General features: G+C 40.8%; 1 protein-coding gene across 2 annotated transcripts in view; it reads right to left on the bottom strand.

Annotated features, from left to right (window-relative positions):
• Positions 1–214: 214 nt before the first annotated feature.
• Positions 215–27960, bottom strand: part of svild (supervillin d) — a 47902-nt gene continuing 20156 nt past the window's right edge. For both annotated transcript variants that reach the window (XM_031728667.2, XM_039616275.1), the window contains exons 3-29: positions 25380–25414; positions 21481–21539; positions 19474–19571; positions 18242–18344; positions 16626–17200; positions 16342–16471; positions 10047–10194; positions 9650–9727; positions 9385–9471; positions 8229–8412; positions 7976–8148; positions 7236–7391; positions 6927–7063; positions 5798–5945; positions 5459–5604; positions 5064–5239; positions 4549–4684; positions 4159–4459; positions 3789–3943; positions 3568–3670; positions 3233–3440; positions 3023–3156; positions 2779–2934; positions 2376–2519; positions 1971–2083; positions 1574–1726; positions 215–1442 (exon numbers count right to left, since the gene is read on the bottom strand). In XM_031728667.2, coding sequence (XP_031584527.1) covers positions 1356–1442; positions 1574–1726; positions 1971–2083; positions 2376–2519; positions 2779–2934; positions 3023–3156; positions 3233–3440; positions 3568–3670; positions 3789–3943; positions 4159–4459; positions 4549–4684; positions 5064–5239; positions 5459–5604; positions 5798–5945; positions 6927–7063; positions 7236–7391; positions 7976–8148; positions 8229–8412; positions 9385–9471; positions 9650–9727; positions 10047–10194; positions 16342–16471; positions 16626–17200; positions 18242–18344; positions 19474–19571; positions 21481–21539; positions 25380–25414 — 4123 coding nt within the window. In that variant the 3' untranslated portion in view covers positions 215–1355. The remainder of the gene's footprint in view (positions 1443–1573; positions 1727–1970; positions 2084–2375; positions 2520–2778; positions 2935–3022; positions 3157–3232; positions 3441–3567; positions 3671–3788; positions 3944–4158; positions 4460–4548; positions 4685–5063; positions 5240–5458; positions 5605–5797; positions 5946–6926; positions 7064–7235; positions 7392–7975; positions 8149–8228; positions 8413–9384; positions 9472–9649; positions 9728–10046; positions 10195–16341; positions 16472–16625; positions 17201–18241; positions 18345–19473; positions 19572–21480; positions 21540–25379; positions 25415–27960) is intronic.

Raw genomic sequence — 27960 nt, 5'->3', positions numbered from 1 at the left:
GACGTTCTTCCTGTGAGGCAACCACACCACCGCGTTGCCCCGACAATGTTACAAAAAAACCTAAACAAAAACAACTCACTGTATTTTAATAAGGAACATATCTTTTAGCTAAAAAATAAAAATTATATATACACTTTTGTTTATGAGGCTAACAATGAGAGTGGTGATGAAATTATTCCCAATACTCTTTGAAAAATTACATCTGAATACATAATTTTTTTAATACATTTTATTTGAAAAGGGAATACTGAGCATCTCATTCCCAAACCACCAACCTTTTATTTTATGTGCCAAAAAAATAAAAATAAAAGCTGGCCCCAAACAAATAATACAGATCTTATTTAATCACAAAAAAGATGCATATTGCAACAAAATGAATGCATGATTGTGAACACCATGCAGAGAGTGTTCTAGTTCAGACGTGACAGGCAGCTTTACTACCAGCATGCTGTATATACCATCATATCAATACAGGGAGTAGGTTTGCATTAAAGGCAGTTACGCAGCACAGTTTCTCTCAGTCTCTCTCCACAACACACACCTAATACTTTTAAAAGTTGCACCCTTGCTCACAAAAATCACGCATACACAGAAAAACATAAATGACACAAAGATTAGATTTGGTCCCAGATAACCAGAGGGGTAGTTAATTATAAGAACAAACTCTAATCGATATTAATGATCAACGAGGGAATTTTTTGGGGGAGAGTTTTGCAGATTGCTTTGTTGCATAGGCCTCTGCACACATTTAAAAATGCTAAAAACTGAATATTTTTGTGTGTGTGTGAATCAGACGTCTGTACCAACACTCTGGTTAAAGAGCATCAGAGAATGATAGATTACAGGAATTGTGCACAGACCTTCAATTTTTCTTCCTCTGTTCTCAAAACATGTCGATATTTCATATTTCTGCTGAGCAATTGTTTTTCTTAACACAGAGGTGGCTTTTTCCATGACGCATTTCGAAAAAAAGAAAAAAAAAAAAGGGAGTAAATAAAATTCCCATAGTATAAAGACCACAGGCATTTTTTTTATAAACAAACAGTTTTAAATGAGAAATAAAACTGATAAAAACATTTATGGTATATTACATATTTATAATATGAGGATAAATGTAAAACAAAACATTTCTATTAAAAAAAGGTTAACAATTCTACATAGGCTAGAATATTTCACTGATAAAGGGGAAAAATGGCACTTTTTTTAAAAATAGATCAACATTTGAACAAAATTGTACATTTGCTTTTCTTAAGTCTTTCTACAAAATGAGGCCTGTTTGTATTTAATAAAACACGTTAAAAAAAAAAGAAAGAAAAAAAAAGACCCAACAGATGCGTGAAGAAAACGATGCGGTTTTAAAACAGACCCTTGCTTTTCTTCAGATTCTTTTGCTTCCAGTTTGGCAGAGCGTTGAACTCAACGCGACTCATCTCAAGAAGTTTCTGAAAAACATTAAAAGTGAGCAGAAAAATGAATGTAGGCACTTTTTCTTTATATATTGAATTTAAATGTAATAAATAATTGTAATGGCCACGCATAATCTCATCTTTAGGAGCCGCAGAGGGTGTCCTACCTTGAAGTCCTGGTCTGAGAGGTAATCCTCCAGGCGCATTGGGTCCACTCCCTCTGGCAGCGGTTTCCCGGTCAGCTCCTCGATGGAGTACTGCTGCTTACTGAGCTTGGACAGGGCCTCTTTCACCAAGATCACTTTTTTGGAGAGCCCAGCCTGCGAACACAGAGGCAGAAATACTCTATTTTCTGTTTTTTTCACATTTAAGCTCAAACTCTGTCTTTTTGCAACACATTTAATCAAATATAACACCTGAATAAAAGGACAGAAAACAGCACTGCACTCTTGCTGCGATGCGTGGGACAAAATAATCTCCAGTTCAAGCTGTGAAGCTGTGACAGCTCCCTGATACCAACACTTCATAAGACAGAGACTCTGCAGTGCTCGAGCCATCACCCACCTTTGAAGCGATACTGGGGTCCTTCTCCCAGTATGGGAAGATGTTGGTGAAGGTCAGGGGTTCACAGCCTGCTAGGATCAAATAGGCCAGAGGGGGGCGCCGAGGATTCTTCTCTGTAAATCGTATTGAAAAACAGAAGGAAACGCATAAGCAAAAAAAAGAGACCAGACATTAAAGTACAGAATATTAGAGACTTTAGATAAGAGCAAATGACAACATTACTCAGACACACACGTTACTACGAAAATCATCCCTGCATGACTCGACTGTTAAAGTGAAATCTGTGATCTGAAGGTTTTTATGGCCTCTCTTCGATTTCTCTTCTTCTCTATATTAAAAAAAATGATGATGAAGTATTTGTGAAGAATATTAAAATGCTCAAAATGCTTGTGTGTGACCTCTGACCTTTGCAGTACTGCAGCACAGTTTCCATGGCGCACTTCCTCTCGCTGTCCCAGCGCATTTTCGCAGATCCGGTGCACTGCGTGTCTTCAGGCTGCCAGCCCTGCCACAGATACACCTCCATACGGTTGTCGAGCAGAAACAAGGCTGAAGAAGAAACAGTGATGTGATAAGATATCAAGCCATAAAATGATTAAACTGAACTTTTGCGTTGCGTTTGAACTGTTGCAAAATATTTGTGATGTATGTGGCATTAGCAGACGTTCCTCTTGATTCTATGTATCCTTCTTCATATCTGTAGATGTTTGCTGAAGATAAACTTGAACTTGCTTCGCTAACTTTAAATTATTTCTACATTTCAGTTCTTGAAGAACTGAAATGCGACATTGCTCCCAGCCTGTGTTACCTGGCTGTTGTGCTGCGTAGAGGTTCTCCTGCAGGAAAGGCATCGCCATGACTCCTTCTGCTACCCTGGCGGGATACAGCACCTCCTCCCCTTCAAACACCCCGGAGCTCGCACTTAGGCTGAAGAGGCGCGGTGTGTAGGTGTACTTTCCTGGATCTGCAACACACACGCATATTATCTGTCTACATATCTACATTCTGCTAAACACCTGGATAGTTGCTAAGCAGCATGTGTTGGGCCGTACCATTCAGCATACAGTCGTAGGCCTTCTTGTCTTTCAGGCCCAGAGCCTTCGCATACTCCGCAGGTTCAGATCCTTCCTCCACCTCCTCCACTCTCACACTGCTGGTGAGGCTCAGGCCTAACTCTGATGGATGCCTTGAAGACACAGATACGTGTTGATCCGCAGCCGCAGCCAAAAATTCATCCATTTACACATCTGCCTGTGCCTTACCTCTGGGTTAGTTTGTCCACTGCTCTTTTGGCCACCTGCTTGGCGCTTGCATGAGCCTTGCAGCCGTGCCACAAGTAGAGCTGGCCTTTCTCAGCATTAAGCAACACCAGGCTGCCACGAGAGCGCAGACTGCTTGGCTGGCAGTCCACCTCCACCAGCGAGGCTTCTGACTCTGCCTCACCACGGACACAAAACAACCTCCAGGCTTCTGCAGAGGTGAAACAGACGTGGCATGAATTCATGTTTTCTACCAAAATAACCTAAATATTTAACTCAGTTTATGAAATACTGTGAGGCTTTAATCTTTTACAACAAGTCAAAGTTTTTTTGGTTACCTGTGTTGTTGGTGTTGTTCTCTCTGCTGCCCTTATGGATGATCAGACCTCCCTGGAAGAGCTGCAAGAAGCAAGGAGGTTCTTTTCCCTGAGTCACCAACACCTGGAGAGCAACGCACAAAGAAAAAGTTGAACAAAGCTGGATCTAAATGTACTTTCAACATGCAGGGATTGTGATTCTAACACTTACTATGGTTATTTTTGGTGCATCTGTGACTCACCTGTGACCCCCTATGGCTTCCCAGCTCCACCGTCATGAGAGCGGAGGTTCCTTTCTCACTGGCGCTGGAGTGGCGGCCCTGCCAGAAAAAATATGCAGCCCTCTCTCTCCCAGGACCTCCAGTGCTCAGCTCCCCGGGTTTCTGCCGCTTCCCCACTGGAAGAACAGAGCACAGAAAACCTTCTGCTTACCCACCGGTTCAGGCTTTCAGTGACATAACAGTCAGCTTTTCCTCACATGCAGTTCTGATGAATGCGTGCCAACAAGGCAAGCAAGTGAAGCCACACAAACGCAAATTTGTTATTATTTTTGCTCCCCACGCGCATCTTCTTCCACTATTTATTCTGAGGCTGTGCCAAAATGTGACTCACCGAGCGTGGTGACAGAGTACTTCCAGCGGATGATGTAGGCGTCGCCCTCGTGCAGCTGGCCCAGGCTTTCCTCAGGCACTTCCTCCTCTCCGTGCTCTCTTATGTGCCACGCCTCTACGGCCACCGTTGCCAAGTCTGCCTGCCTCCCATCCTCTGTCCTCACCAGGCCGTGACCCCGCTGGACATCGATCCCCTCCAGAATGGTTTTCACCGGCTCCGGCTCATTGTTCAGCAGATCTTTAGCGTCACATGGGTGGAGCTCCAAGTCAAGTGGGGGGCGCACAGTGGAGTGGACCGGGCTCTGAGCAAACCAGGAAACTTTTAATTAGGTTTACATTTGTTACTTAAAAAAAAAAAAAAAACCAAACAAACAAATCAAATCTCCTCTACCTTAACTTCCTCAGCTTGAGCCGCTTCCTCTTTCTTCCTCTCAGCCCAGTCCAGGAACTTCTCTCTGAACAGGGACGTCTCATTGTGCTCTGACAAACGACCAAACAGAGCCCAGCTTGGACGACCTTCCCCTTTCCTACATGTCACACACATGAAAGTTACCTTTAGTATTTTTAGTGTCTTCTCTGTGTGGCTGTACTTGCACAGTGAGACCACTAGGGGCTGCAATATACCTAAAAATCTAACTTAGGTCTCAGCTTGAACAGACAATAGAGGATTCTGGCACAACTTCACCTACTTCCAAAGTGCATAGAGAAGAACAAGAGTCTGAAGAGGTCGAAGCTCCATTATTATTACTTAACCAAATAATAAAGCTGATCTTTAAACTACATGTGCTGCTGGAGCTCCGACCTCTTTAAACCATTTACAGCTGCTTTAAATGTGAGATGAGCACATCATGCATTTAAAAAGCACACCACAGAGGACAGAATACAGGATTAACATGTCACACTCACTGAGGTGTGTCCTGGTTTGTGCAGGAGGCATCCAGCGGGTTGACTCTGCAGTTGCTGTAATCGTAGCTGCCGCTGTAGAGCTGTTTGCCTAGTTTGACGGCCACTTTTCTGTCGCTCAAGGGCACATCTTTCCCGTGCCACACGTACACTTCGCTGCCAAAATCAAACACTAACACCTGGTGTCAGGCAACAGCAGCAGGAGGAAGGAAGAGAGAGAGACGTTGGTTAAGTGTTTACTAAAATCTCTGTCTTGACTTTTATGGACGTGTCCTAAAGATCTTCAGAGTTTATAGCTTCCTGTAAGCCTTTAAAGACTTAAAGGCTTGTAGGAGAATGAAATGGACTGAGTCTCTATTCCACTTATCAGAACTTCCCAGACATATGAGTGACATCACCTCTTTAGAGTCGAGCAAGGACACACTTGGGATAGAGGCCCAGGCGTCTTCATGAGGCACCAGCTTGTCTCCCTGGAGTCTGTACACCCCATTAGAGTCCAGCACGCCACTCTCGTACAGCTCATCCTCCTCTGGCTCTCCCGCCCCTACAACCAAAAACAGGGTAAGCATATGTGTGCGGTGGTGGTGGTGGTGTGGGGGCTCAGTGGTTAGACAGATAATCCTTCAAGAGGATAAGAGAAGTGCTCTAAGGAGAGGCTGACTGAACATCTACTGGTACTAGTCAGTATTATTAGAGATACTGTGTCGGTGTTTACTTATGAAAATGTGTGTATTTACCTCTGTATTTGGTCTTTCCACCCAGCAGGGTCCAGAACTCTTTGGCCCATCTGCTCTCAGTGTTGATGCCCTCCTCCAGCACCGTCACCTGAGGGGCCTTACAGCCGAGGTCCCTCTTAGCCTGAACGAACGACGCCATCTCTGACGCCTGTCCACACAAAGCACACGTTACAGCAAATACACAGCAGTCACATTTTTTCCTAAATGTGTAAGAGCAGACACATATTGGCTCATTTAATCCATCTGTACTGACCGGACTTTGTGAAAATGAGAACACAAAGCAGTTACACTATGCTAACTTGTGCGAGAATCGCACAGGCAACACTTGTGGCTGTCCCACATCCTGCAGGCTCTACTCAGACAGGGCCCGCACCCAACCAAATCAAGTATTCCCAGTAGTGAGAAACTAAATGATGAAATAGAGGTGGAGGAAGCATCTGAACCTGTCCCAGCCGGGTTGGGTCTTATCAAACAGAATTGCTGTATTAATAACTACAAGAATCCGTCACCCTGTAGTGTAAGCATTTCAACCAGGTCAGCTCTCCAGCTCAGGCACAGCCTTTGATCTACTGATGAAATTCAGCTGATACAAACACTGACACCATTGTCTACTTACCTGTATATGTTTGAGGGTTCAACGTATCCCTGTTAATATATTTCATGTTCAATATTTTACATTTGGAAACAAACATGTTTTAGGTTAAAATCCTAAAACCAAAGTGGTTCTCTGTTGCGTCTCTAGTGTGAGAGTTACAGATCAAACAGTGTAAAGACGTCTTTTTGTTGAGACCTCAGGATCTTCAGAGAAATTTGTAAAAACTCACTTTTCACGTGAACGTCTGACAACCTTTTTTGATTTCAGTGGCAGAAACAAGCTTTCATACATTAATGCAATGCAATAAACACGAGAGCAGCAGAGATCACCTCCCACAGGACAGCGTCCCATTGATAGGTACAGTTAAAACCTTTTATAATGTGTTTGTTCAAACTGAATGTATCAAACATCAAACTTGATCCTGCAGTTCATGATGGAAACAGCCCATCAATGCACAACATTATCGGCTCTGAGTCTCTTTGTTTTTTCAAATGTGGTCGTTAGGGTGCTGATTCAGTGTGTGAGGTTCACAACCTTTGCTTTCTCGATGACGTTGGCGAACTCTCCACTCCACATGTAGCAGTGCTTTGGTGTTATCAGAAGAAAGCAGTCACCACTGTTCAGAGACTGAGCTGTGGGCTCCACCAACCGAACCTGGACGTGCCTCCGCCCTTCACAAAGTAACAAAAAAAGACCTTTTACTTATTTGAAACATTAAAAGGATTTAAACTGTGATTTACCAAATATTTGTAAGAAATGAAACAAACATTTTACTGAACCTTTGATCGCTTCAATATTCAACACGTATTCATAGAAAGAGTTAACCCCCTTGTGTTTCCTCACCTTTGATGCGGATAAGCATGAGCTTATTGAAAGGCACTGCACTGTTATTGGTCACAACATCAGTGGACTTCACACTTCGCAGGTTCACCTTGCGAAAGTTTTCCTTGCTGGCCAGACCGGCCAAGGCAACGTCAGCCAGGTTCGAGTGTTTTGCCACTGGGCAGGTGAGAAAACAAGAACAGGGACTGAGTTACACATCAGCTCTTAAAATATTAAACTGTTTTGAGGTTTTGATGATTTTCTGTTCCTTTTTCTAATTCTTCATAAACAAAGAGACCGTAAAAGACGAGACACGCTTTAATGATTTCTTTCATGTGAGCTATACTAGCACACAGCACACGTAGCTTTGGTTATCACTTCCTCTTTTGTAAACCGTGAAGACGTCACTGTGGTCAGTCAGCAGAGTACATCACTTGTTCAAGCAAACATCACACTAATATGATTATGCAATAACCAGCTGGCAACAGCCCCACAGCTTTACCTGAACATCATTTTCATATTTCCTTCTTACATACAGTGTGTTTACGTTACGGCTGATTCACAACATAAACAAGAAATTCACTCTCCAGACATATTTCCTGTATAAAATAATTCACTGACTTTAATGTGATTTTTTTCTTTTTTAGAAATAAACCTTTTTGTGCTCCTTTAAAAAAGGAGCTGCTATCCAAGACTTTCTGTCTATCCTGGGTGAGAATGTACTGTAAGCACTGCTACAGTAGGAAAGTTTGAGCACTTACTCCTCTCCACTTGGATCCTCTTGGTCTCCACGGTGGCTACGTTAAGCCTCTGCTCGGTGTAGACCTGCCTGATGTCATTGCGGGCAGCTAAAGCTCGCAGAGGGTTCCTGGAGCCTTGGTTCCTTCTGGCTGGTCGCACCGCTCTCTTGTGCTCTGCTACTGCTGAAGTGAGCCTGATGACAAAGTTTAGGAACTTAAAAATATTGTAATACTAAAAAACAAAGGTTTTATTAGAGGTTTATTAGAAACTCACTTTGGTGACTCAGTCGGGATCTGGCTTAGGTCTTCCTCAGTCACCACCACGCCAGAGTCCTGGATTCCTGAGGGCGAGACGGATCTGTAGAAGTTGCCGAACGTCTCTTCGTCATCCAGCTTCATCACTTCTTTCTCCATCTCTGCTGTCACCTCGATGGTGGATGTCTTGCTTTTGCTCACGCCTGCACCCATCAGCCATAACATCAGCAAGAAGGAAGAATGGAAAAGGAAGTGCTACAAAGACTTTTTGTGCATAACTTTTCTGGCATTTTACAGGTCAAAGGTCACGTGAGGTGATGGATGTCCTGTGATGTCTATAGCTTAAATGCTTACACCAATTAAAAGTCAATATCTTTTTTTAATGTTATTAAATTAGTGTGTATTATATTAATAGGATGAAACAGAGCAGATTACTAAACTGCACAGGATAAAGATTAACTGAGAAATAATAAACAGGACAAAATAAATGAATAGAAGGAAAAATAACAATTCCAAGATTTTACTTGTGCATTTACTTATTTTTGCTTATTTTTTTGTTTAAATTCCTTAAAGTAGGAAAAAAAAAGCTCCAAAAGCTTAATTTAATCTGAGAAACAAATGTTCTGCCAATCTCATCGTTTCCACTAATCCACATGGTGGCCCAAACATTTGTGTTGGCAGTTGTTCTGCGTTACATGCAGCTGTTTGCTTATTGATTCTTAAACGCTTAAAAATATGTTCCTGTCTGTTGCTTCCACATGTTGAAGTGGTCAAAATCATTAGTGTCACTTACTGGATTTCCAGTTTTTTGTTTGTTTTTTGGCAAAGACAATTTTTGTAGTTTTGCCTCAGCACACCATCAGCAGTGGATTTGAAATCATACATTCAAGATGTGATTAAAATGCACACTTTCAGCTTTAATTCAGTGGATTTAACTACAGTTTTGCACTAACTGTTAAGGAATCGCAGACATTTTCATACAGACCGCAGTGATGTACAGAGGCAAAATTACAAAAACTGTCTTTCAACAGATTATGGACCATTTAAGTCAGACACAGCTCTAGATTTCAACTTTGGAATGATACATTTTTACGGACTCGGTACAATCATGTACTGATTATGCAATACATCAAATTCAATACTGTGTACAATAATCAGAAGCAGAGAAACTGTACCTTTATTGTGGAGCTTATCTAGGAAGGACTCCAGCTTGTCGAGCCGTTTATCTCCTTCCACCTTTACATCAGAGCGAGTGGAGATTTCTGTACAGCAGAGAAAAACTGATTTACTTCTCAGTGGATTTTGCAACTAAGTCTTAACAGTTAAATTAATTTAAGTGCAATCTTTTTCATCTGTAAAAAAGTGGCAGTTTGAGCCATATTTAATCATGAATATATTTTAAAAAGACCTTTCAGTGACGTATTAGAAAGATTTACAGACCTTCAAGAGGTTTGACGGGTGTTGCATTAGCCTTCTTCAGAGCACGAATGGGTGACTCGTCTATTCCTGACACGAGACCTTGCAAATAAAACAAGTATTGGTTATTCTGTAAGTTCATTTATTTGTTTTTTTTTATGGTCTTTAAATTCAAATATTTTGTTTTTTGTGACTGTCTAGACTACAGAGATATTTGTATCTACTTTACAATGAGTGCATTCAACCCGCCGGCTTGGAAACGTCCTATTCAAAGTAGTACGCTTTGTGTAATCAAATATAGGTCGTCTGTGTCTGTTTGGAGGGTTGTATTTCTGTGTATAATGTTATAAGGGCTGCAGTTATTAGCATTGTTGAGCAATGAGCTTATACAGGCCAACTAAAGCACAGAGTATAGTTTCACCTTTCTTGGCCATGCGTCCAGCGACAGTGAACTGGTTTGAGTCGTTGGCCGCTCCTTTGCCTTTGCTCTTCCACTGCTCCTCCTTCTCCTTGAGAATTTTCATCCTGTCTGCCAGCGACATTTTGGGCTCCACATCTACATTGGATTTCTGTTGAAACATTCAAACACTTTCAGCTTTGTGTTTGTGTGTGTGTGTGTGTGTTTGAATGCAAATCTGTTAGGCCTTACACTCTGATAAACTGTGTACACAAGAGCAGACAGACATGAAAACTTGGTGCAGTAACTATGAGAAAGGAAAAAGTGTTGCATCAGGAAAACAGAGACTCTGATGACGGTGAAGGAAGGAGAGTGAAACACTCATACAGGCAAAAATTACTCTGTCCGCAAGTTAGGAAAATTTAATACTGGCAATAAAAACCAAGACCCTTTTTTTCTTTTTCAAATCCATCTCTCACCCACTATTCAGCACACCGTTCCTTCTGTGATTTATTCCTGCTGCCATTTTTGCACCTGAACTCGACCATTAAAAGGGAATCAGCAGTGGTTTACTGGCCTCCCCAAAGCCCAGGAACTGTGTTGTAGTAATTAATGATTTTCCAGTCTGAAATATTTAGGTTGTTTCTGTCACACTTTTCCCTTTGCTGTCTAATTAGTAATTCACACCGTGCGTAACGTGTGCCTTGGTTTTTGCAGTTGATTACACACAGCTTAGTCAGTGACTGCACAGATTTTAAAAAAATAACAGAATTAACTGCTAACCAAGCATGAAAGGTCATAAAAAATGTCTACACGATTAGATTTTACATTTATTTATGCATGCAAGCTGTACGTACTGCATTTAAGCAGCGCAGGATGAAAGCTAAACTGGCTAAACGACAAACAAATGTTTGGGATTCCCCACACCAAACAGCTGGAATGTTCTCGGCAGATGAGTAATGATCTGTGTGATCTGTTGACTCTTACTCTATAACTCATCGCCTCATCTGTACTGTAAGCTCAGAAACCTTAAACTCTTACAGATGCTAGAGGCAGCTTTAAAGAGAAAAACATATTTAGCTAAATTTGGGATTAACAGAGGTTCAAAAGAAGCTGTCCGTGCAGTTTATTGTGGTTTTCATTATTTTTCCTAACACTGAAATGACACGAAATCATTTGGCAAAACAATTTGAAAAAAAAAACTTTCTTCTTTCAGATGTTTCGCCACAGCAGATCATCTTCCTCCATCTGTTCCTATCCCTCGCATCCTCCTTAATCACACCAACTCCTCATATTCTCCTTCATGCCATCCATGAGTAAATGTTTAATAGCAATTTAAACTTTATTATAAGAAAATGTATGCAGACACAAATCTCTGTGAGAGCAGGTTTACACTCAAACACCACGTCAAGCCAGTCAGTTAGGAAACAATTATATTTTTAGGTCACATAAAACAGAAATCAAAGATCAGCAAAGTGCAGTCATCCAGTTAATCCTCCAGAAAACTTTTTTTTGTTTTGTTTTTTTAAATAGTTGCTTTTACAGCTTCTCTCCCTTCTAGATAAGACAGCGAGGTCCTGTTCTGTGTTTCGTATGAGATAACAGACTTTTGTTGACGCTCCAACGGGCACAAAGTTGGAGCCCCAAGGTCAGATCAGCACACTCCAGAAACAGTCCATCGGGGATTACCTCATTACCTTCAGACATCACTTAATAGGAAGAAAATAATCCTTCCTCAAGAGTTTTGTGAATCAAGAAAATCATTTTTGATCAGCCAATAAATCGCACATCTATAGAGCAAATCCAGCCTCATATTTAACAATATTAGAGATAAAACATGTCTTTGGCCTCTGCTATATTTAGCACACTGAAATATAATAAATGTGCTTTTTTTACTGTGTATGAGAAAATGGAAAAACGAAGGGAAAAAAAGCATGCTGACATGCTCAAACAATTATCCACCAAATCAAATCGCACGTTCTCTCTCTCCTTCCGCGTCTCGCCATTTCAACCTGAACTTTATTTGTGCTTTCATATCGAATGTGCTGCATTATGTGCTCAAATATTTGCCTTACATGAGACAAAAGCTCAAAGAATTAATACTGAACCATGCTGGAATGCACAGACACCTGGATAGGCTCATAAAGAGCTTTTCTACTCTAACAGACAAATCCCTCTAAAACATTCCTGCTCTTTTGCTCATCTCAACACTAAAGGGTGAGAGTTACTCCACAAGGTCGCTCGGTGTTTTTCTTAAAATCACTTCAAGAGCCAGAAAGCCCAAATAAACTTTTCTGCATACCAATAACACACTTTTGGACTACAGGACTAAGTAAAGTCTGCTTCTTGTAGTCAAAAACTACAACTTCAACCCTTTCCATATTATATTTCATGCCTGCTATAATACAAACAATATCTCCCTAATCACAAAGTCTTGGAACAACTCTCACACACTTTCACATTGCGATAGCCCCTCAAGCTAGCACGCTCCTCTGGAGTCAATCAGAAAAGGGAAATACCTTGGCCTGACAGGACCCCGGAGAGAGTGGAGGAGAGAAAAAGACCTCAAAGCCCCACAGGAAACCACTTTTCCAGCCCCGCTTTACCGTACAGAGTGGGCAGCTTTTTGGGCGAACCACTAACACAGATATCGACCACCTGTAGTTCAGCAGACCGCATTCATGTAGCGAAAGAAAGTGTGTCGACAGCTCTGAGTTCTCAGTGGGACTCGATGAGGGCGAGAGGCTGTCCGGGACACAAGTCGAGAAATACGAGTGAATGTTAAGCAGTTAAGTCCATGCATTGTATGTATGTGCACACACACACACACACACACACACACTCACCTGAAGGGGTGGGGAAAAGGCTGACAGGCAGATGCCAAAGTCAAAGAAAGGGGAAGAGTCTGCATGTGAGGACAGAGGCCATAGGAGCACAGCAAGACAGAGGAAACTAGGGGAGGGAAAATATAAGAGGAGAAGAAGAAAGGAAAAATATAACAGCAGAAGAATTAGAAAAAAGAAGGGCAACAGTAAGGACAAGGATTATTTATATAGCATAAAGCGGGTGAGGCTGAGACTGTTTTAAAAGCTGCATTAAGGGAAAGACTTGCATGTGCATTAAAGCGTCTTTCTTTATGTATCTTGAAGCACTGAAGACAATGACCACAACTTAAGTCGATCGCTAATAGACTCTCCAATAGACTTTCTGGGAACAACACACATAAGTCTAATGACTAGTTAATGCACTTAAGTTTCTGTGTGGGGCCTGCGCTGTCAGTGTGTTAGCTTGTGGAGGGATGCCAGACTATTCTTTGTTAAGTCATCTCTGAAACATGAAACCCAGAAACTTAGCAAGCCTCCAAGGATTTTACAGCAAACAATTTTAAACAATCTTCAAGAGTCGGTCTGTTTTTGTAAAGGACACCTAAAACAGCTTGTTTTTTTATGTTATTAACCATTAGCTCGAAACGTGTAGCCATCACTCATTGCAATTTATGACTAACAGGCACAATAGACCCTCTTTAAATTAAATTTACAACAAAGAATCACTTTACAGCACCACGGTGTACAGATCAGCTTAGCAGGCTTAACAGGAAACATCTGGAGCCGATCATGGCCTGTACCATGCGTGTTACATTTTCTGGTCTTCCACATAGTAACCGAAGAGTAAAAACATCTGAAATAACTTGGCAGCGTATGAGATAAGAGAAAATGTTTAACATGAAAACTCGAATCTGACTGATTCTGGATTTTTGAGGCTGTGAGAAAAAAAAAAAAAAAATCCAATACTGATCCATTAGACAGGATTCTCTGGACAAACTATGTGAACACACATTTCCATTTACTCAACGCTTTCCTCTTTCTGAAATTGAATCACTGGACACTTTATTAGATACACCTGTTCAACTGCTTGTTCATGTAAATAACCAGCCAATCACATGGCAGCAACTCAATTTCTTTATATATGCATACATGCTTAAGACGACGTGTGTAAGTTCAAACTGTGGACTTAGCATTGTTGTTGGTGCCAGACAGGCTGGTCTGAGTATTTCTGCTGGGATTTTCCCAGACAGTCATCTCAAGGCTCAGGGAATGACATGAAAAGGAGAAAATATCCAGTTAGCGGCAGTTCTCTGTGTGAAAATGCCTTGTTTATGTCAGAGGTCAGAGGTGAATTGTCAGACTGGTCTGAGCTGACAGTTTCTAAAATAACCACACGTTATGGGATGCAGAAGAGCATCTCTAAACATACAACACATCAAACCTTGAAACAGATGGGCTACAGCAGCAGAAGACCATACTGGGTGTGGTCTTCTGCTGTTGACTCCTGTTAGTGAAGAAAAGGAAACTGAGGCTACATTCAAAGGGACTCACCAATACTGGACACCTGATGCTTGGTCTCATGAGTTTCAATTTCTACTGTGACATTCGGACGGTAGGGTCAGAATATGGTGTAAAAACCATGGAAAAATGAATCCATCCTGGCTCAAAGGTTGAGCCGGTGGAGGTGGTGGAGTAATGGTATGAAGTTAACAGATCGCAAACTGATAGAGTATCTTAGGGATGTAGTGGAACATGAGATTTGCATCATGGATGCGATGAACTTGCAGCAAATATGTGATGCCAAGGATGAAAATCCCAGAGGAATTTTGAAGAATCTTCTTGAATCTATCCCAAGAAGAACTAACACAGTCCTGAAGGCAAAAAGTGCATCCAACCCAGTACAGGCAAGGTATAACTAATGGAGTGTCTGACAACTGCATGTGGATCTGCTACATTTCAGACAACTCATACCCCAGCGTAGATATATCTGCAATAGGCCAATATCAGTTGGTAATATTTGTCTGGCTCTAATGAAAACCAATGGCCTTTCCACATGAGAGAGACATGTTCCACATGGAAGTAAATGCCCCATGGCTAATGCAGACATGGCACTAATGCCGGTAATTTAGCCAAACCCTGTATTAGCTGCATCCGTGACATAAGTTGGTTTCCCAGACCTCTACAGTAGCAGCCACAATAAACAGTAGGTTCCAATTCACAAGCCTCAGACAGAAGTAAAGGAAGCGATCCAGAGACATTTCAGACACCAGCTTGGCACCCGTTCATGCGTGCGAGTGTTGAGGATGCAGTTTTTGTGCCATCACTGGAAATACACTAAAAAAAATTTTTATGGCTTTAGCATGGATTTATCAGAACGAATAAAGACCACACAAATATGAAATGACATCATGCTTCAGTATTTGGGGATTTGCTCAAATTTTGGCTGCTTGCACTCTCTCATAAAGTGGCTTTTTCCAGACCTGGATTTGTTCTAACGTTAGCTCATATTTGGATGAACCCAAACCAGTAATCCCCCGAGAAAATCACTGATCTTGACAGACACCCAGCCAAAAAGAAAAAATCAAAATATATAAATAAATATGACATCATTTCAATCTTAAGAGCCCATTTAACAGTTTTGGGGATGTCCATGCAGAACACACCGGATTGTTTTCACTTGTGCAGTACCATCCAGTACAAGCGCTTTCAGTGGACTGGGTTTTGTATGGTGTAGTCTTGTGTTTCTACTTGAATACTTGCTTTGCGTGGGTGGTCATGTTTTTATAGAAAAGAAGAGCGTGTAGAAACCTGCATAAACTTGCATCACCGCCAAGCACGACAGTTGCTTTAGCATGTATCTACTAGACCATTTACACTGACCTGTGCAGAACCGTATGATCTGGATGTTTATATATATTTCTGAGAAATGAAAGTCTGTTAAGAACAAAAAAGCTAACCCTGTGGAGGAAATTATTGTTTTAACTTTGAGAAGTGAAGAAGAAAGGAGAGTGCAAAAGCCAACAAAGGAAGGAAGCATAAGCTTGGAAAGCTTGCAGGTGTTTGGTCATGGTGTAGGACTTTATTTTTACAAGGGGTAGAAGGTGTGTCCTTCATTCTCTCTGGCAGGCTAGCTGAGCCCTGGATCTCTGGCTTTAGCATCGCCACTCCTATATCCGCTGCACCGCCAAGCCCTCCTGACCTCACACCTCTTTGGCAGCAATTCAGGCAAACAAGCTGATTCAGCAAAGGAATAAATGTGTCCGCAGCCAAGTCTTTTCTTTGCCTTTACACAAAACTGATGGGAATCCGCAACATATGGCTGTTTTTTGCTCATTACCACCCTTTTCCCAGTGAAGAAAAAAACCCTGCAACCCTGCCAACACAATAGCCTCCAGCATAAATGACCAATATAAAGTTTTGAAGAGGTGCAATTTTACAAAGTGAACGAGTTTGCGACCAGCAATCACATATGTGTTCAGTAAGTAAAAACTCACCTTTTTCTTCCAGGCACCTTCAGAATCTTGGAGCTGGTTGAAGCGGTCAGCCAGTGACGTCTGGATCATCTGAGATGGCCTCGCCTTCTTCGGTGTGTCCTTCTCACCTTCTCTACCAAGCTCAGCCAATCTAAAAAGAAAACAAGACACATAAATCCTTTTTGCTTTTCTTTAAAAGTCTGAACCTTTTAATAATTTTAAGTAAGTTTAAATTTCCATCTTATGTATGATATCGATTTTTTGTCTCATCCTGAGTGTCTGATCATGTTTCTCCACATGCTGACCTCTGTTTGAATGACGAGTTCTGACTTCCATCCAAACTGCTCTCGAGCTCCTCGACATCTTCTGACATTGTGGAGGACTTCTCCAGGCTCTCATCAGGGGAGGGACTCCGCATCTCCTCATAGCTCCCTCCACCGCTACTGCTGCTGCTCCCCCTCTGATATCTGTTGCTACTGATGCACCCTCCGTCTGGGATCTCATCTGTTAATGACTCATCCTCTTTGCCATTTTCCCCATTAACCTCTTCTTCCATGTCTTCTTCCTCCTCCTCCTGCTGCTGCTCCACCTCTTCCCGCTCTTCTTCTTCTTCTTCTTCCTCCTCCACCTCGTCTTCACTCTGAGGGTGGCTTAGGGTGACACTACTTTGTTGTGCTGGCACACGGTCAGGCATGGAGCCGTCGCTGTGGTCTGACTCCACACTAGTAGAGCGGCTTTTCTTTAGGATTCCCTTGATGCCTTGAGGCCCCGAGTCTTGGCGCTTCAGCACGGCGGCAGACTGGCAAGGAGGACTGGGAGGGGGAGAGGCGTCTCTGTTTCTGCTGAGTGGGAGAGCTCTGTCAGAGTGGAGACTGGAAGACTGTAGAGGGGAAACAACACAGAAGATTTTTTTTTATTTTTTATTTTTTATTAGCAGCCATTATAATATAAAAAAAAAACCAAAACACTGCAATACAACTTTTAAATCTAATAAAGACCAACATTTTCCAGCTTTCTCCGTTTTTCAGCATTAAGAGTGAAAATCTATTTTTCTTTTTCTCCCTCTCTTCTCCATATTTGTACAACCTAATACAATCAACACAAAGACAGATTCAAGTGCTTACTCACTGCTTTCAGTGACCTACTCCCACGCTAAGGTTAGTGAGTCACATTAAATATGATGATGACTTAGCCTCACTTTTTTCCCTCTCAAAGCATGTTCAACATATCAAATATGGATATTGTCAACAAATCTGAAAGACTTGTGTCTTTTGCAATATAAGGAAAAAATTCAGATATAGAAACCAGTGTTAGAAAGCCAAGCTTGTTGAAAATATTAGAAATTCCAAGGCCACATTGTGAATTTCTTCCCCTGCAAAAAGAGAAGGCACAATCATGTCTTTAATATGCTATAACTTAGCAAAAGCAGCTGTGATGGCAGACACCGAGAGGTCAAAGGTGATGAGAGGGTGCTGATTTAGGAAGAGACGCACAAAGTAGTAAGACTGCAAAGCCAGCTGGGTGTAAAAGTCCAGTGCTAACTCGGTGGTCTCCTTTAATGAACTCCAGAGTTCGATACGTGTGTGGGCATTTACACGAAGAAGTATGTGTGTGTAATTCATCTGATTACTTTCGAGAATCGGTTTGGGTCACGTTATAATATTTTGTCCAGATGAGGGAGTTATAAATCAAGTTTACAAAAAAAAAAAAACTAAACTAAACCAGACCAGGAAAAAAACAAAACAAAACCAAGTAAAGAGTTTTGGAACTGGAAACAGCAGATGTCCAGAAATAGGACATTTCAGAAAATAATTCACAGAATTTAGCTTTTATAGGTTTGCCTATTGACTCATGAGAATCACTTCTTATTTTTATATACCTTCACAGTTTTATGAGTGCATTATTTTTCATTTAAACTGACCTTGTCCTCTGTAGTGGCAGTGTCTTCATGTTGCTGTTTCCATGAAGGTTCGTCTGTGGACTCCTGCTCTTCCATGACTTTGCCTGTATCAGGTTCATGGAGCCTGAAATATCAGCAAAAAACAAAAATCACAAAGATCTTAGAACAAAATTAAACACTATATAAAGTTACTGGATAGAACTGGCAACACTGATATGACTTTAAGCTTACTAGAACATAAGGCTGCCACTGTGACAGCTTACATGGTGAATCCACAGTAATAAAAAGGAGCTGATGATACTCTTACTGTTTGTATTTTATTGATTTATAACTTCAGAAGCTCTTGAAACAGTAGTCTGATGTCTTTGAAACTTTAGCCATGTTTAATATGTGCATGTATGAGTATAATGTATACAGAAGATATGTGAGCACAGCAGGCCCGCCCCCGGACTGTTCAAACCTTTTATTTGTGAGGGGCAGCCAATCAGAAAAGAGGTGAGGACCTAAATCGACTTGTTTCACACAGCTAATCTGAGGCGGCAACACCAAGGTCCAGTATAAGAGAAAAAAAATACCCTGAAATCATCTGAATCATGCAAAACTACTCGAGAAGAATGAAAATATAGATGTAAATATGAATCGAACCGATCTAACAATTTTCAAACTTTATTTAAAGAAGTTATTCACTATACATGTTGCAGGCAGTGACGAGGTTTAGTTGGAAATGGTGATACACACACATACACACTGAAACAATTCCTGACTTGGGGAGACGCTGAGAACAGTTTTTGGGATCATTCAAACTCCACGTGGACCAGAAGGGCCAGGAATGGTTTCAGTTATACCTTAAACTGATCCACACAGTGGTTACAGTGCTAAGTACAGTGCTGCTCTCACTGCAGCAGCTATTAACTTCAATCTGGTTTGAATCACTATGGCTACCACTGACACCTGAGTGCTTGTGTGTTGATGCATGTGCACGAGCGTGCATGCAAGACAGAGCCGTATTAAAGGCAAGCCCTGCAGGTTTATCTGGTTTATCTCTGCAGCTGTTTACAACATTAGACAGCCTGTAATTACCTCTGTGCTCCATTCAGTCCGCTCGCCCTGCGTGTCACCGCATTTCAAGGTGTATCTAACTATTAATGTTGTACTGTATAATGTATCACAGCACACAAAAAAGACACTACAGCATTTAAATGGTTAATATAGTTCACCTAATAAAAAGGTTCGACCTGGCTGGAATTGCTTACCTCGTAGAGGTTTCCTTTTCGTCACTGTCGATTACCTGATGCTTTCCTTTAACATCAACTTGTCTGCCGCTGCTTCCATCTTCCATCCCCTCCACCTCCTACAGGTAAAGAAAAAAAATGGAGGGAGTAGTATCTTAAAGGCTGGGTTTAAGTTTTTAACACATACTTCTGAAGTTCTACGGCAGCTGTAAAGGATTTCTTGATATGGGAAGTAAATAAATGAATGTGGCCCCGCCTCCCTCTACTTGAGAAAAGCAGTTAACCCCTGCAACGCAAAAAGGGTGTTCCAGGAAAAACAGATAAAAGGAAGTATGTGATGTCAAAGAGCAGGTATGCCATATTGATCCACCTTTGTACATGCAGTGTAAGAATAAAAAGAAAGGGATTAGCTGTGCTATATTTTTCATGTTAATGCAAGGGAACCGCTGAGGCAGGTTTCTTGTTTTTGTTGTTTCTGCCACGTCATTTACATTTCTGCTCGTGTGCTTGTTTTAAATGCTAATAAAACAGCATTAAGAAAGTATGACTACCTTTAGACTGAACTATGGTAACTGTTCACCCAAGCTCGTAAACTAACAGGTTGTATATCTTGTGTTGTAACATAATAGCATCAATTTACTCATCAAACTTGCCAAGAAAGCAAAAGTGAAAGGATTTACGTGTCTCCCTTTATATTTCTGTCTAATCGCCAGACTTTTTTTTTTAAACCTGCACACAGTGTGAACTGTGCAGCTGTGTGGGACCTTTGTCAGTAAACACTTTACTGAGCCCTGAGGTGACCTGGTGAAGATAAGTGGATCTCCAGCAGTGAGGAAATTAAACTCCATCGAATTAGAGAATTAGAGGCTCCTTACAACCTAGGCGATGCTCACTGATTACAAAGAAGGAACACATTTTTCCACCGGGGAGGATGTGCTGCCTTCTGCAGAACAGATTTTTATACATTCAGGAAATTCAGTCAGGAAATTCTAAGTATAAATGAGCTGAATCTCTCTTTTATTGCTTCCATCCGAGCTGGAAGAAGACATGCTGTAACCTCACTCCTACTCTGTCTCTTCTGATGGAGACACTGACTCACCTGCTTTTTTCAACAGGAGGAGAAATGAGTGATAAGGGAAACGTGAAGACAGAAAATGGGCATCTGTCGCTGCTGCTGACAGTCGAGTGAGGCATCTTAAAATAACAGATCTAGGTCAGAAGAACGGGTGGAGGTGGGGGTGGGGGGGTGTACTGAGACTTTCAGTTGTGCTCCCAAAGAGAGGCTACTTTCCCAGCAATTTTTTGGTTCAAGCAACTTGCTGCCATCTGGGTTCACTTGGCCAGCCTTGGCACCGTTCCTAGTTTGCAGGCCCAGTTAGAACAGCTATTTACATCAAACATCATGAAACCTAACCACTTCTGAAACCTTAGCAGCCTGGGAAAGACCAACACTCAGTTCATTTTAAGAACACATGTGAAGCTCTCCCATAGGATTGGGGACATTATCGACATTTTTGTTTCTGAGTGCATCTTTTTATTTTTCCACCACCAATTCCACTGCCTGTGTGAGCTGAAGTCATGACTTTGGCCAAGCACGCATCCAGGTGCAGGACATCTCCGTGCTGTATGGAAAGGCTCAATTTGTTATTAATGGTGCAAACCTCCAGAGGGGAGTTGGAGTGTACACCAGCTGCACTGGAAAGCTGCTGTGAGTAAATCAGCAAGGGGGCTGAAAGGGATAAACCAAAGACTAACGCACACACACACACACACACAAAAAAAAATGTACATACGGCAACTGTTCTACCACTAAACTAACAGCTGCTTGCCTAACCTTGATTTCTAATCTGTCATCTAAAGCTAATAGCCTTTTATTTTCATTAATGGATTTGATGTTTGTTCCCTAAAAAGGTGCCAGGTCCTTACAACGAGGCAGTAGAAATAGATTTATGTGTCCACAACAAGTGCAAATATATACAAACAGACAAATGCATGAAGTGAGACAGATGGCAAACTAAAATACAGTACCTTAAAAAGAGACACGCTGGAAGTTGCACTTCTCTTGGAGTCCACAGGCTTTTTATCAACTAAAATGAGCACAGCAAATAAAAGAGTGAGAATTAATTGCTCCACAAGTGTATTTCTTTCTGCCAGTGCAGTAAAAAATGATCAGTGGGAGTGTCAGCAAGGGAAAATGATTCAGGACAGTGTGTTTGGCACAGAAAACATAATGCATTTTTAAAGCTTGTACAAAGGTAGACACAAGAGGTAATTTAATGCACTACACAGTGATCTCTCTCTTAGTCAAAAAAATACTCATGTCAAAGGGCTAATGAGCTCCACTGGCTTCAGGGGGAGCCTGAAAAGTCAGTGGGGAGCGCCACGGTGAATTCAGCGAGTCTTTCAATAATGCAACAGTTCAACATCTGATGAGAGGAATACGTTTACTTGTGCATATGCGTTAGAGAGAAAGAGAATTAGGTCTCATGTGAACTCACTAATCAAGAACAGCCCCGAGAATATAATCTTCTAATCTTAACAAAAGGAAATCATTAAATTTTACGATACTCCAAAACAACACACACTTCTTAAGTCAACGCACTTAAATTCATTCCCGCGCTCTAAATCTGTTTTTATCGCCCCGACAATGTGACATTTTTAAGCCAAAATAACAGCACGTCTCTGACAAACTCACTGTTTCCAATGAAAGAAAAAATAAAAAGAAAGCTCCACTTTTGACTTATGTTTCCGAGCTCCCCTGCTGTCGAGAACATAGCATGATTTAATTCAGATGATGAAACACTAAGCATTGCAGACTAGTGACTCCACTCAGACTGTACTCTTATACTTTTGACTTTAGTCCAGTCTTTAACATCATCACCCATCCAAGATCCAAACTAGAGAGAGAGAAAAAAAAAAAAACTTCCACTGAAGTTTAAAGACTCGTCAGGTAGTGTTTCTTACAAGACTGCGGTTTTTCTTCTACTGTTGATGCCCAGGTCAAAGGCTCAGGTCAAATGTAAATAACAGCCAGGCACTACTACTATTAGCTGCTCCCTTGTTATTGGGGGTCACCACAGCACATAGCTCCAGATGTTTGACACCAGATGGCCTCTCTGGCACAACTTCAAAGCAAATTTCTGTCACTGTCTGGAATTAAACCAGCAACCTTCTGCTTGACAAGTGTAAACCATCACACTACAATACCAGGGAACATCAAAACATCTGATTTGTAAAATAAAACTTGCAGCAGAGGTGATGTTTAGCCAGTATCAGCAAACATCAAATGGCGTGCATTTACTAACTCTTCTGCCAACATGTTGTTTTTTAATGTTATGCTGTGAATATTTTGTTCCCAAAATCAACATCGAAATTAGCTGTTTAAAGCTATAACATGGTTTAACTGAAATAACATAAGTAATGGTGATGTAATCCTGTTATTTCCAAGCTGGGGTACATTTAGCTGGGAAACAACACAATGATTCAGTGTCCTGTTGGTGTTGACAGAAAAGAAAAGTCACTCAATACCGAAGAATATGGCAGTTTGAGACAGTCAGCAGAATACTGCCTGCAGCTCGTTTCTGTCCTCATGCTGAGTTTTAAATTTCAAACCCTCTCATTACAGATCAGACCGAGTTCACTGGGGAGAAGTTACAGCTGGTGCAGTGAATAAAAGCAACACCAGTGATAGTCAGTGTGTGTGCACCTCAGTCAAATACACTATGGACACAATAGTGCTATCATTTATAATTTATGCCTGCAGTGCACCTTTTACACTGAGCAAGTCCAGGTTAAAATTTGTTATATGTTCAAATGAAAGCAATCGTGGCAAGAATATATTTAGCTCCATTTCTCTTCTCTAACATATGATTTTCATGATTAAATAACAACTTTTAATTAAATCTGAACTTCCAGAATTCAAGCATAAAAAAAGGAAACGTGATCATTGTGTGTGCCAATAAGATGCTACACAACATTACTCTGCTGTGAAACACTAAAGTAACTGTTTTGTTCACCGCACCATTCTGAAACCTTTCACCTTCTACTTCTTTTGTCTAACCCAGCACTTACACTCATCTCTAAATGCAAGGTAAACAAACGGAAGGGACAACAAACATGCAAGCAGAGAAATATAGGGGTAAGTGGGCCAACCAGTATATAAAGAGTGGCATGGTCACAGATTGTTGCATGCATCCACACTAAAACACCTCAAGCACTTATCTGCACAATGTCATACAAACACACCTCTAAACATCATGTTACCTTTTGCACAATGTTTCTGTCTTTTGCACAACCCACTGTCATTGTTGCTCTTTTCTATTTCTATATCTTGTGTCTGTATCTTTCTGTTCTGTCTGATGTTGCACTGGTTTTTTTGCAATTCTTGGACTTTATGTAGTCCTGCCTTGATTGTCTGTTATGTGTAGCAATATGATCTTGGAGAAACGCTGTCTCGTTTCACTGTGTACTGTACAACTGCACATGCTTGAAATAACAAAGCCACTTGACTAGACTTGGAAAAAAATTGTCTTTGTTCAAAATGTGGCATTTATACTACATTTATGGCTAGCATCCTACTTCCTGTATTTTTTTTCACATCCGCTAACAGCAGTCGCTAAACTGGACCTAGAGACCGTGTTTATGCTGTTGATGCCTTTTGTACCATTTTAACAAAATATCTAAAAAAAAAACAAAAAAACAAAATGTGACTTGCTGCTTGGTACAGACCATCTAAAAAAGTTTATGCTTCAGTTTTAATAAGTAAAATTATAGTATTTTATCAGTCTGATACTTAGCATTAAAGCAAAGACTATATATGTGCCTGGGCACTGCTAAGGCACATAAACGGTTTATGAATTCCTTGCTAACCAAGCTTACTGACATTAGCTGATTTAGCACTCCACCCTCTCATTCTCATATAGAAGCTTTTTCAACAGTTCCAGATGGCAGCAGCCCAAATGCTAATAAAGTGTATAATTCAAAGTACAAAACCAATGGATGATATAAGTATAAAAAAAGGTTATCAGCTAATAAAGTTGTTTATATTGTCAATTATATCAGGTAGTAATATTTAGAGGAGAGTAATAAGTAAACAGAAGATAAAAAATTGCTTCTCCATAGCTTCTTTTCCACAGTGGACACAGATAATAATGTTTGTAACTATACTTGTAAAATATGTTTCTGTGTTTTATCTACTGGGATTCAAAATGTATGCAACTTCGACTACCTAACACTTGCAGGGTATTTAAGTAACTATTTTAGTATAAAAACATATTAGCACCAATGTAGCCTCAGGCTATTTGTTCAGGTTGCTGATGTAAGGAGCAAAAACAGCCAGAGCATAATTTATTTCCCTGCTAAAGCAAAAAGCTCCAGGCTGCGTGGCAACCAGAGACCATAGAAAACGAAGGAAATTCAGCGACTTAAAGTAGCTACAGGCAAAACAACTGCTGGCAAAATAAAGTGGGTGGAACTCAAGATAAACTGCTTTCCTCAACTGAAGAGCGACCAATGAAAGTGCAGAATACTAGCTGTGACTTTAACACAAAGTGCTTACAGTGTGGACACAGCTTTAGTTTGTAAAGCTAGCTGGTTAGCTGTCTCAGCAAGTAAATGCCAAACAGCTTCTCTATTTTATTTATTTATTGGAAAATAAAATATCAGTTTAGAAAACCTAAAGCAATGCTTTTTGAAATTATACATCAACTACAAACTGAGCAAAGAACATTTCAGATGTATTTTTCTTCACTTCTCGATAAAAGAGTATTAAAAAGCCAACGTCTATAAATCAGGAAGGTAATCTGACATCAGCAATGAGCTCAGTATTCCCTTCACACTGAGTAATAGAACTTGAATGAGCTTAGTGATAAGGCAGTGTGTGGAACAATAGAGGATCAGAGTGCAGTGAAAGTACGAGTTCATCTTACCCTTTGGCTCCTCTGTGTCATCAGTTTCCAGCAGCCTGGGAGACAGAGAGAAATGAGGTCACTCTCTAATGCAATAAAGAGATGACAGAAGATACACGTTTTTCACAAGTGATGCAGGCAAACAGCACAAAATATATGTACATCACTCTTAAATACACTACTATAACCTACAAATGCACACTTAAGCCAAACACAAATTGCAAAAACTGCAGCAAGCAACTTACTGCGTCTCATATGACATAAATCCATTTACTCATGCTGCTCTTCCACTCCCGTGTCAGCTATAATATAACAGCAAAGCCTTTCTTGCATCTGAAGATATGGTCATTCATTTCCAAGTAATGGGTATTAAAAATGGATGGGGACAGCAGCTGCCTGTGGGGTAGCAGCAGTGATGTAACAGGAGGAGGGGAGAAATGCTTCAATACAATAGAGGACATCTGCAACGGGTCAAAGGTTATTGGAGAAAGGGAAGGCAGACGCTACACAAACCCTAGTTCATTTCAGATACCTAATTCAAGTACATCCCACTGTGCTTCATTAAAAGCCTGCAACCACACACTGTTGTGAAAAAGTGAACCTCAAAGTTCACACTATAAACAAGCAGCAGCAAGCGCTTACAATTAACTGCATCACACTGTGCTTCTTGAGAACGAGGGTTTAGCCTCTACTTTAAGAGTCTAACCTCAAGTTCAGTTGTTCCTTCAGTGGAAATTTGCCACTAAATACTTTCTGCATAGTGGAAATAAAAGGAATCTGAGATAAGCAAAAGTAGTAGTAGTTTTAAGCAAATAAAAGCTGATTAATTGGCTGATTTCTTCCAGCCCTCTTTCCCTCAAAGACAAACTGCACACAGTTGGATTATTATCAGGATTTGATAATCTTCCTAAATATATTTTGAGCAAGTATGGCTACAGATCTGCCAGGTACCATACTATAAACAAAAAGCTGATCAAATGTCAGTTTATGAAAGCTGCCTATGCCCATCAGTCCAAAATTGATCGCCTGCCACACCCAGGCATAAAGGATGTTTGTTTCCTCCTTTTTCTTATTAAGTAAGCAAGTATATCTTCTTAGCTGATTCTTAATGTTAACTGTTTACATGCACAAAAAACAAAACCGTGCAGAAGAGCTGCAACTACACTATGCAGCTGCAATAGGGAACAAAAACAAACATTTAAACGTTGGCTTGGACTCCGTATTATTTCGCTTTTCCTTGTACTGCTGTAATTTGTGAGCCTAAAACTACTACAGAAGTGTTTTTTATTGCAGTTTCTTATGAGTAATTCTTGGCTTGGATTTGTTTACTACACAGTTTTTGTCACTACACAGTTTTTGTCAGTTCTTAAAGGCCACGCCTCCTGATAGTTTTGTGAAGACATCATGCTACACCAGGCCAGTATATTCTTTGGCCTGTATTTATGTAGTTAACAATAAACTGAAGTGATGCAATACTCAAAAATCTCTGGCTGCAGAGATTTATGTGTTATACGTCTGTGTTAAATCTATGTTGTGTGTAGGCAAACCACCAACCCCTCTGAAACCATTCTCCGTCACAACATGACGTGCGCCTTCATAGATCTGCAACCATACGTCAAGTCAACACAGCTCAAAACTATTTTGATTGGCCTGCTCAGTACCGTTGATTCCTCCTACGCATTTCTACATTTTCTTTTTTGGGGTCACAGTTTTTGATTGGATCAATGAGAGAATGATCATAACATTATAATGTAAGGACTCACAGATGTCAGCTCATTTGTGGAAGGAGATTGCCAAAACTATTGGAATGGAGACAAGGGAATGTATAAAGAAATGGAAAAACTTGAGGGACAAAGATGTTTGTTTCTTGAAAAAGAAAAAAAAAGAAAAACTGACCACAACAAAGAGTGGGAACGCAGGAGGAAAAAAGTCCCAGCACTTTGTTTCTGCTGTGGCTGGCAGCACATAAAACATCAGGACAGGACCACAAGGTAATTAACACATAATGCACCTCACACAAGTATGAATGCTGGTAATGGTGACGGCAACTTGCGTAGGTTATGTTGTAGACTCTACAATGATTTGCTGCAGAAGTCCAAATCGGTCGTTGCTCTGACTTAAATGTATTTGTAGACCTTGCAAACCTCATCGTTTGATCTCGGACAGTCCATCTTTAACAACCAACCTTATGACAGGTCTCAGAAACACATCACCTATGCTACCCACACTTTGACGGTCAGCTGAAGGGGACAGCATGATATACATCAGCGTTATGCTGCTGAAGTAGATGAAGAAAACTGGAATGCAGTGCAGGAGTGGGCGAAAAGAGAAACAGAGGGGAACTTTCCAATCCAGCCGGGCACTTGTGCAATCAAGCAAACACTCACAGTAAACTTGTTCACATAAATTTATGTTTTTCTTTGTGTGCATCATATTAAATTATATCATGAGAGAAAATGAAATAAGAGCATAAAAACAACAGTTGTGGCTGCGGCGTTGTTAAAAGCTGAAATTTTATTACATCTGATTTGTGTGCTTAACTTTTTGAGGCATTTGTCTTTGCTGTGGCTCAGTACTGTAAACAGTCCTTAGCCTTAATCCC

Source organism: Oreochromis aureus, linkage group 8, assembly GCF_013358895.1.
Source record: "Oreochromis aureus strain Israel breed Guangdong linkage group 8, ZZ_aureus, whole genome shotgun sequence".
Taxonomy (NCBI): domain Eukaryota; kingdom Metazoa; phylum Chordata; class Actinopteri; order Cichliformes; family Cichlidae; genus Oreochromis; species Oreochromis aureus.
The sequence above is the reverse complement of the archived record's forward strand: the minus strand, read 5'-3'. Positions and strand labels throughout refer to the sequence as shown.